This window comes from Myotis brandtii, unplaced genomic scaffold (genome assembly GCF_000412655.1).
Source record: "Myotis brandtii unplaced genomic scaffold, ASM41265v1 scaffold1774, whole genome shotgun sequence".
NCBI classification, from domain to species: domain Eukaryota; kingdom Metazoa; phylum Chordata; class Mammalia; order Chiroptera; family Vespertilionidae; genus Myotis; species Myotis brandtii.
The window spans coordinates 704,472-714,294 of NW_005356575.1; the positions used below are offsets into that span (position 1 = coordinate 704,472).

Sequence of the window (9,823 nt, forward strand, 5' to 3'; positions counted from 1 at the left end):
CCCCACGCTCAGCCTGTGCCAGGTTCAGGTTCAGGAAGGTAGCGCTGGTCCTCGTGCAAGGGAGGAAGGTTGACTGTGAGAAGAGAGACAGGTGAAAGGGCATTCCCGGGCCTCATTGGGGGGTGGCCTGCTGTCCCGGGACAACATTCTCCCCGCAACGCTGGCCCAGAAAACCAGGGCTTGATGAGTGAGTGGATGAAAGAGGGGGTCCGGGGTGCCTGCCGGTGATTGCGTCCCTGATCCTAGAAGCTTCAAGTCCGAGGGAGGGCGACTCTGTCCCTGACTCAGGGACATGGCTTCTGAGAGTGTCTGGTCTGATGGGGGAGGCAAGACTCCAGCCTGGGGAATGACCTAGTCCCCAGTGTCTGCGAGCTCCTGGTCTAACGGGGAAAACACGGCCCTGTTTCTGGAACATGGCCTCTCAGGCCCCTGGAGAGGCTCAGTCCGTGGGGGAGACACGGTCCCTGACTCTGGGAGCCCCCAGCCTGATGGAGGAGACATGGTCCCTGACTCGGGGAGCTCCCAGTCTGCTGGAGGAGACATGGTCCCTGACTCGGGGAGCTCCCAGTCTGCTGGAGGAGACATGGTCCCTGACTCGGGGAGCTCCCAGTCTGCTGGAGGAGACATGGTCCCTGACTCGGGGAGCTCCCAGTCTGCTGGAGGAGACATGGTCCCTGACTCGGGGAGCTCCCAGTCTGCTGGAGGAGACATGGTCCCTGACTCGGGGAGCTCCCAGTCTGCTGGAGGAGACATGGTCCCTGACTCGGGGAGCTCCCAGTCTGCTGGAGGAGACATGGTCCCTGACTCGGGGAGCTCCCAGTCTGCTGGAGGAGACATGGTCCCTGACTCGGGGAGCTCCCAGTCTGCTGGAGGAGACATGGTCCCTGACTCGGGGAGCTCCCAGTCTGCTGGAGGAGACATGGTCCCTGACTCGGGGAGCTCCCAGTCTGCTGGAGGAGACATGGTCCCTGACTCGGGGAGCTCCCAGTCTGCTGGAGGAGACATGGTCCCTGACTCGGGGAGCTCCCAGTCTGCTGGAGGAGACATGGTCCCTGACTCGGGGAGCTCCCAGTCTGCTGGAGGAGACATGGTCCCTGACTCGGGGAGCTCCCAGTCTGCTGGAGGAGACATGGTCCCTGACTCGGGGAGCTCCCAGTCTGCTGGAGGAGACATGGTCCCTGACTCTGGGAGCTCCCAGTCTGATTGAGGAGACACGGTCCCTGATTCTGGGAGTCCCCAGTCTGATGGGGGAGACGCGGTTCCTGACTCTGGGAGCCCCCAGTCTGATGGGGGAGACACGGTCCCTGACTCTGGGAGCTCCCAGTCTGATGGAGGAGACATGGTCCCTGACTCTGGGAGCTCCCAGTCTGATGGAGGAGACATGGTCCCTGACTCTGGTGAGAAAGACATGGTCCTCAACATGTGGGAATTCCCAGTCTGGCGGAGAAGACATTGTTCCTGATTTGTGGGAACTCTCAGTCTGATGGGGAGACACGGTCCCCAACACCTGGGAGCTCCCAGTCTGATGGAGGAGACATTGTTCCCAACTTCTGGGCGCTCCCAGTCTGGGAGTCGTGGTCCCCAACATCTGGAAATTCCCAGTCTGACAGAGGAGACACAATGCCCACCACCTAGACACCTCCATCGTAATGGAGTAGGTCATACCTATTTCAGTTTGAGAGAGAAATTCCACCCTCCGCTGGGAGAAATTCTGTCCGCACTCCCACCGTAACGCAAAAGGTGAGACGTGATCCCCATGGTCTAGGGTGACAGTCTGAAGAGGGAGGCAGGATCCACCCTGACTCTAGACCTCTAGTCTGACAGGGGAGGTAAACTCCCACCATTAGCCAACTTCCCCAATGCGATGGTAGAAGCAATGCCTTCTGTGTTTTAGGGTCCACCCATCTGTGGGGAAAAGGATGCCCTGTTCTCCTGTCAGTCCGGGGTACCTCTTGTCTGAGAGAGGAGGCATGAAAGCCCCCTCCAGTAGCTCTCAGTCTGATAGAGGAGGCCTATGGACCCCCCAGTAGCCCCCAGCCTGACAGAGGAGGCCTATGGACCCCTGTTCTAGGCCATCAGTTTGACAGAAGAGGCAGAAGAGCTCATTTGGAGACCCCCCCAGTCAGATGGAGGAGGCAAGGTCCCTTCTGGCAGTCTGGTGGGAAGGCATAGCCATGGACGAGTTAGAGAAGCCCCCTTTTGGGAGCCCCTGTCTGCAGGCGGCGCCCCCCGGCCCTCCCGCACACTCACGGGCCACCTGCAGCTCCAGCTCCAGCGTCTCCGTCTTGCCCTGCAGCGTGACGGTCTTGAGCGTGTAGCGTCCGGCATCCGTGAGGTTCACTTTCTGCACCAGCAGCGAGCAGTTGGCGAAGCCCACCTCCCGGCCGGTGTGCGCGGGGCCTGCGATCCAGTTCCCGGACGGCAGCTGGCTGAGCAGCCGGTTGGGCTCGGAGGCAGGCCCGCGGTACCAGGCGTAGACCAGCAGGTCCTTGGGGTAGCCCTGGACGGTCAGCGTCACGTCCTGGCCCTCCGTCGGCTTGGTCGGCACGGGCACGATCGACATGGCCACGACAGCCGCTGGGGAGAGAGTGAGGGGACGCGGGCTCAGCTGGGCATCGTGCCCCCTTCCTGCCCCCAGCGGGCTCAGCTATGCCCGCCCCCAGCCGGCTGTGCTCCCCCGTGCAGGGCTCTGGGAAGGAGACAGAGGAAGTTGGTGACTGGTGTGGAGGGTCTTGCGTCCCGATAAGCCTGCCAGGGATTCTGTCTTCCTCGGTCAGACCGGGCGGCCCCAGCGGGAGGTGGCCACCTCACCCCCATGGGACGAAAATTGTTCAGCCTTTGGGGGATCATTCCTCCCACAAAAGTGCAAGACCCTAGAGCAGTGGTTCTCAACCTTCTGGCCCTTTACATACAGTTCCTCATGTTGTGACCCAACCATAAAATTATTTTCGTTGCTACTTCATCACTGTAGTGTTGCTACTGTCATGAATCATCATGTCAATATCTGATAGGCAGGATGGTCTTAGGCGATCCCTGTGAAAGGGTCGTTCGACTGCCAAAGGGGTCGCGACCCACAGGTTGAGAACCGCTGCCCTAGAGGCTAGGGTCATGTCTCCTCCATCAGATTGCAGACTCCCAACATATAGGGGCCACGTCTCCCCTATCTGATCGGAAATTCTAGAAAATGGGGGGCCGTGTCTCCCCCGTTAGATCGGAAATTCTAGAACGTGAGGACCACGTCGTCCCCATCAGATAGGTGGGAGCTGTGTGCCCCCGGGGGTCCTTCCTGCAGGCGGGGAGGCCCGGACATGTGCGGGCTGCGGTTCCCCATCAGGCTGAGCGTTCCTGAGGGGCAGGGGCCGTGTCTCCTCCATCGGGTGGGAGCGCGATCACTGGGCTCGGTCTTTCCAATCAGGCTGGGGCCCCAGAGACTGGACGGGGGCATCAGACTAGAAATTCCTAGAAAGTGGGAGGCCTGTACTCCCCCATCAGATTGGGAGTAGCCCCAAGGTAGGAACTGTGTCTCCCCCATCAGACTAGGAATTCGAATAAATAGATAAAATAAATAAATAAAAGGGCCGTGTCTCCTCAAGGCCATGTCTCCCCCATCAGAATAGAAGCCCCCCCCAAGCGCGGACTGGGTCTCCTCCATCTGATTGGAAGCTCATTGAGGGTGGGTGTCAGGTCTCCCCCATTGCCTCTCCTCTCTGACTAGCAGATGGTCCCTGTCCCAGGACCATCTCTTTCAGGGCAGAGACCATGCCTCCTCCATCAGATCAGCGGCTCCCCCGGGAGGGGAAGGGTGATGTCTCCTTTTCCTCTGTCTCTCTCCTGGCACCTGCCACCGGGTTGCTGACAGTTCAGAGGGCCCACTCCCTGCACGTACCTGCATGCCTGGGACACCCCCCTCAGGCAGGGCCTGGGGCAGCACCTGAGGTCATCTGGCCCACCCCCTCCCCTGCCCCCCCTGCCTCCTGCCAGGACCAGCTGCCGGGCCCAGTGGGGTGGGGCAGGAGGCACACTTACCTCTGGGGATGTCATTTCTGCTTTGGGTGAAAAAGGATCCACCCTTTGGATGAGACCCAGCCTGTTAGGAGGAGGGAGGGGAGGAGGGGGGGGGGCGACTGCTCCCACTGTCCCCGGGGGATGGGGGCCACTTGGGAAGGAACCAAGAGGGAATTAATCAGACCCTAATGTTCAAAGCCACCACCCCCAGGGGATGAGGAAGTGTCCCCGGAGGCTCCTGGCTCTGAAAACACCAGCTGTGCCTGCAGCCCCAGCCCCAGGTCATTTAAGGACAAGGACAAGACAGTGCCTTCCCAGCTGTGTTTTTCCATTTGCCAACAATTGGCTGTGATTTTCAGAGAGAGAGAGAGAGAAAGAGAGAGAGAAAGAAAGAGAGAGAGAGAGAGAGAGAGAGAGAAAGAAAGAGAGAGAGAGAGAGCCCCCCGGTGGGTGCCCACACCGTCGTCTGGGCCAGATAACGGGGTAATCCACCAGGCCGCCCAGAAATTCAGAGGCCTCTCCCAGGGCGTGGGTGAAGCCCCTTGGCAGCTGCGACTGAGTTAAGAACGGGGCCCCCGCTGTGCAGTGTGGGCCAGGTTTGTCGTCTGTTTTCCAGGCGACAGGACGCACTGTCTCCTTTTGCCTCCTGGACGAAGAGGGGTCCACCTGGCAGGTTGCTTGGCCACCAGCTGGGTTGAGACTCTCTCCCTTTCCCATCCTTAGTTGGGTAGATGGTGGCCTAACCGCTCGCTGGTGGAGCAGCCAAACCTTTACAGTCCACTGGGCCTCCCGGGGGGGAGGGGGGCGGGGGAGAGGGGCAGGGGTCCGGCTGGGCGACTCACCAGTGAGCTTGACCACCACGGAGGCCGATCCGGAGAGCAGGGTCTTGGGGTTCTTAGCAATACACGTGTACGTGCCCTCCTGGGCCGCCGTCATGCTGCTGATGTTGAGGTGGTCTTGGCCGTCCTTTAGGGCCCGCCCGTTGAAGGCCCACACGTACTCGGGCTCCGGGCAGGACCGGGACACGCACCACAGGGTGAGGGATGCGTTGAAGTCAACTTTGATGGTGCAGCCCGTGAGGGTGGTGGAATCCTGGAGGATGGCCACGCGTTCCGGGCCAACTGTGGGGCAGGAGCGAGAGACACGGGGCAGTAGAGGGGGAGAGGAGGGGAGGGGAGGTGGGCACCCCTGGCTTTCTTTCCACCGGCCTGGGCCCCTGGGAATAGCGGGGCCTAGTGGAGGGAAAAAGAGCTCCGGCCTTTTCGAATGCCACACGGGTCTCTAACTCGCTCTAGGAAGGCTCTTGAGTCACTTTCCCTCTCAGGGGAGGGATCTCAGTTTCTCTTCTGGAAAAAGAGGGTGTTGAGCCAGACTGCATTTCAAGATAGGCTTGAAATCGACGGCTCCATTAAAAAAAAATAAGTCTAAGCGGTTGGTTTCCGACAAGCCATTCTAGAAGTCGAGCGCGCTAAGGCTCCACGGGTGATGGCTCAGATGCTAGGATGGTCAGAGTCTGGAAATCTAGGTTTTCTAAGATTCTAGGGTCGGGTGGCTCTAAGGTTGCAGAATTAGATGCTAAGATTCTAAGAATCTCTGCTTCTAGAGTTACCAGCATCCTCAGAGTCTAGAATTCAGTGCTTCTTAAGTCGAGTCCCTTGGTCGGAGCATTCTAGGTTCTAAGATTTCCTACGTCCCCGGCCCTCGAATGCCTCAGTGGTTAATTTTCCTCGGGTTCCAACGACTCGCGGCCTTGGTAGTGTTTTTATTTTATCTCCCTTCCCAGTCCGCCACTTACTTCCCGTCTCCTTTTAAAAAACCAGTGCCGTCCCTTCCCTGAGGGAACTGCTTCAAACTGGAGGGTTATTCCATCTCAACAGTGTCCTTAGTCCTCAGGAGATGGGCCAGACACCTTTTCAGAGGGATCCCTGGTTCCTAACCCCAGGACACCTACGGACATGCTGTCTGCCCTTGGGCGCCCTGCCTTGGCCTCAGTTTCCCCAGCTATGAGGTTGGGTGTCTGGGGCGGGGCCGGGAGGACTCACAGTACACGTTCAGGTTGATGGGCTCGCTGCGGCTCACACTGACCGGGTTCGAGACCTCACACTGGTAGGCCCCCGCCTCCTCCCGGCGGATGCCATGCCGGGTCAGCACCCGGCCGTCGGGGGACAGGCCTAGGCGGAGGGCGATGGGCAGAGCCTCGCCGTTGAAGAACCATCGGACCTCGGCGGGGCTGGGGCTGCTGCACAGCAGGCGCAGGGTGTCTCGGCGCTCCACCAGCTCCGTGCTGTTGGCGATGACCTCGGGCTGGGCCAGGATCTCTGTGGGGCAAGAGACAGAGGGGGAGGGCCCCGGGCACCGCCTGCTCCCGGGGCCTCCCCATTCCCAGGCAGGGGGCATGGCTGCATCCTGGTGGTGCCCCTGTAACCCCAGCCACAGTGGCAAAGAATGGGGGATAAGAGGCAGGTGTAATCCTGGAGGCCACCCTGAAGGAGGCGGGCATTTTCATGTTGTTTTAAGTCTTTTTATGGCTTTAACATTTTTTAGAGGTTTTTTCTTCTTCTTCTTTTTTTTTTTAGAAGAGGGATTGGAAAGGAGGTGGCAAGGCCTGGCTGGGGAAGAGGAGGGCTGGGGGTTATCTCACCATAGACTCGCAAGTGTCCGTAGCCCACCTCCGTCTGAAGCTGCCTGTTGAGAGTCTGAAGGATGTAGGTGCCCGAGTGCCCAGGCAGGGCGCCCTGAATGTCCAGGCTGCCGTCGGGGCGCACAGCTTCCCGCCCCGTGTGGGCCGGGCCGGGGGTCTCGTCGCCTGTGCTTACGATGTAGCTGGACACCAGGTAAGCCAGGCTGAGCGTGGGCCCCGCATACCAGCTGTAGGCGAGCAGCTCCCCCGACAGCCCGCGGACAGCCAGCGTGACGTTGTCCCCTTCGGCCGGCTGGTCGGGCTCCGGGGTGATGGAGATCTCCGCCCCGGTGCTCAGGAACGCGGCTGGGGAAGGAGCCAGAGGAGTGGGATGAGGCCGGTGTGGCCGGTCCCCTCATCAGAGGGAGGAGACATGGGCTCCTGGCACCTGGGCTCCTGCGATGCCATAAGTGCTCAATACATATTAGCCAGGCGCAGAGTCAGTCCCGGGGAGGGGGTGCTCTGAGAACTGAATTTGATGGGCTGTGCCAAGCGCATAGCCCACCGGCAGCTCCGGGGACCTTGCATTTCATGGGACTCAGACAGAGTCACCAGACGGAGGCTTCCAGGCCGGGGCTGGCTCCTCCGGCCCTCGGCCCTGACTCCCAGGCCAGTGCTCTTCCCTGGCCTCCCCACGACGAAGACGCTCCACCCAACAGCGAACCTCCCAACCCGACCAGCTGGTCAGGGCTGCTCGGCTTTGCAGTGTGTGTGTGTCCCCGGGATGGGTAGCCACGGCGGTTCTCACGCAAGAGGCACGCACGCGCCTGGCCTGCTTTCCGGGACTTTCCAGGCGGGTAGAGCCTGGCTGCGAGGCAGGGCGCGGGTCTCCGCTGCTTCCTGGCTGTGGGACCCGGGCCGTGACCTCCCTTCTTGAGCCCCAGGTTTCTGGTCTACGAAGTGGGGGTGAGGAGTGGGCCTCGGAGCAGCTCCAGGTGGGGAGGACGCCCTGTCGTGCTGCTCAAGTGACCTGCAGACCACGCTGTGCGTGAGGCCCATTTCATAGATGAGGAAACTGAGGCCGAGAAGGGGCAGGCACCTGCCCACAGCCAGGTCCTCGGGGAGGGGCCGGCCGCTGGTGAGAACGCACCCTCAGTCAGGGTTTGCCACGTGAGCCAAGGAGTAGCAGGGGCCGCCTCGCCCAGGCTCAGGCTCCGGGCGGCCGTGGGAATCTCCGGGGCCCACCCTGCCGGCCCCATGGGGCTGCCTGGCCCACGCCGGTGCCTCTGGGAAGAGCACACTGAGCCTGTGCCTGAGTGGAGCCCAGCTGCCTCCCTACCAGCCTGCTGGGCTTCTGCTCACACCGTCCCTCTCCCTCCCCGAGGCCATCGGGGCTGAGGGTCGGGGGCACCAGGGGGCACCGCTCTCGCTCACCGCTGAGGAGGAGCCAGCTGCACCCAGCTAGCGCCATCTTTCGCCCCCGATCTGGCTCCCGGAGGCAGCGGCGTTGGCGTCCCGGGGCTCCTCCGAGGCCCTTCCTGGTTGGGGCTTGGCTCTGTCTGGCGCCGGACCTGGGAGGGCTCGGCGATTTGGAGCCGGGGGAGATCACCTGAATTTGGAGGGATCGAGTCACCAAGGATCGGAGGCCCTGTTTGGGTCCCAGAGCAGGCGTGGCGGGCACGGGCCAGGGGCCACGACCTGGCCAGGCCTCCTGGGGCACTGCCTAACCTTCTTTGTGCCGAGGGCCTGGGTTTGGTACCGGGAGAAGAACCAGGTCGCCGGGGAGGAGGGGGGTGGCGGGGGAAGGTTTCAGGCCAGTTCCTACCCAGGGCCCAGGCCTGGCCTCTCTGATGTGCTTCGGGGTCAAGTGAGGAGCAGAACCAAGCAACCGAGGCTGCGGCTTCCCGGCCTCACTGCTGCGGGTGGCCTTCAGCTGTCACCTCAGGGGGTGTCCTGGGAGGCGGGCGCTGTCAGGGCCTCCGTTCCTTTGCAGCTGGGGAAACTGAGGCACCGGGCAGGGGCTCCGGCTGGCCTCAGTTCCGGCAGGAAAGGGATGTGAACTCTGCTCTGTTTCAAAGCCGAACAGAAGGGCCCGAGGCTGGGTGGCTGCACACCGCCTTTGGGGTGTGCTTCTTGGCCTCCCGCTCAGGACCGAGAAACGGGGTGTAGCCCCCGCTCTGGGCTGTGGCGAACAGTCAGCAAGAGGCCGCACGTTAGGAATTAAGCCGGCGCCTGGCAGAGGGGGCCCCACAGGCGAGGTCGGTTGGTGTGGCTGCTACTAAAAATGTGGGCCTGGACCTAACGCTACTGTCCTCTACCTCCAGGGCTCTGGGCACGTTATGGAGCCCACGGGGCCTCAGTTGCCTCATCTGTAAAATGGGAACGATGACAGCACTCCTCTCCTAGGGCTGCTGAGAGCATTAAATGAGTAAGCATGTGCGGAGGACTTACAACAGTGCCCGGCACAGAGCAAATAAATGCTCAATAAATCGCTCTTTCACGTATTCAGCGAGTATGGAAGGAGCAGGCACTGTCCTAGGTGCTGGGAGGTATAGTCCCTGCCCTCGTGGGGTAAACAAATCAAATGTAAAATCTACTCCATGTGGAATGGAGGTAAGTGATGTCTAGGAAAATAAAACCAGGAAGGGGTTTGCAGGTTTAAATTGGGGGCGAGGGAGGGTGTCCCTGAGAAGGTGATGTTGGGCCGAGGTCACGTGGGAGGGCAGGGACGCGGGTGGGGGGCTCCTGGGGGAAGAGCATTCCTGACAGACGTGCGATTATCATGTCTTGGTGGCCGCTGGGTCCTGGTCCCCCGGGGCCCCAGGGGCCGGCTCCGGGGCAGGGCCCACCGGTGGCTCACCTGTCCTGGTTTGTTCCCCCAGAGCCCTGTCCCGAGCTGCCCTTGCTGGGCGGGGCTCTGATGGGGGAGTGAGAGGTGTGGGTGCCCTGGCGCCGCCTGCTCTCCCCATCCCGCTGTGACCTCACCTCACCCTTCTCTGTCCTGGCCCAGCCCCTCCCCGGAGCCCCGGGACCGCATCCCAGTGTCATTCAGGATGCCTCCCGGTGTCCCTGGGCACCTCTCACTCACCTCGTCCCAAACTGACCTTGGCATCTGCCCCAGATCTGCTCCCCCTCCCCGTCCTCTTGTCAGGGGCGGCGCCACCGTCCACTGTCATTGGGGCAGAGAGACAGGCGGAG

At 61.5% G+C, this 9,823-nt stretch overlaps 1 protein-coding gene across 1 annotated transcript in view; it reads right to left on the bottom strand.

The window, feature by feature from the left end:
- CEACAM16 (carcinoembryonic antigen-related cell adhesion molecule 16) overlaps positions 1-8,253 on the bottom strand; it is an 8,567-nt gene extending 314 nt beyond the window's left edge. The window contains exons 1-5 of the mRNA XM_014537368.1: positions 8,060-8,253; positions 6,647-6,991; positions 6,048-6,323; positions 4,848-5,126; positions 2,251-2,577 (exon numbers count right to left, since the gene is read on the bottom strand). Of these exons, the coding sequence (XP_014392854.1) occupies positions 2,251-2,577; positions 4,848-5,126; positions 6,048-6,323; positions 6,647-6,991; positions 8,060-8,096 (1,264 nt within the window). The 5' untranslated portion in view covers positions 8,097-8,253. The remainder of the gene's footprint in view (positions 1-2,250; positions 2,578-4,847; positions 5,127-6,047; positions 6,324-6,646; positions 6,992-8,059) is intronic.
- Between the last annotated feature and the right edge of the window lie 1,570 nt (positions 8,254-9,823).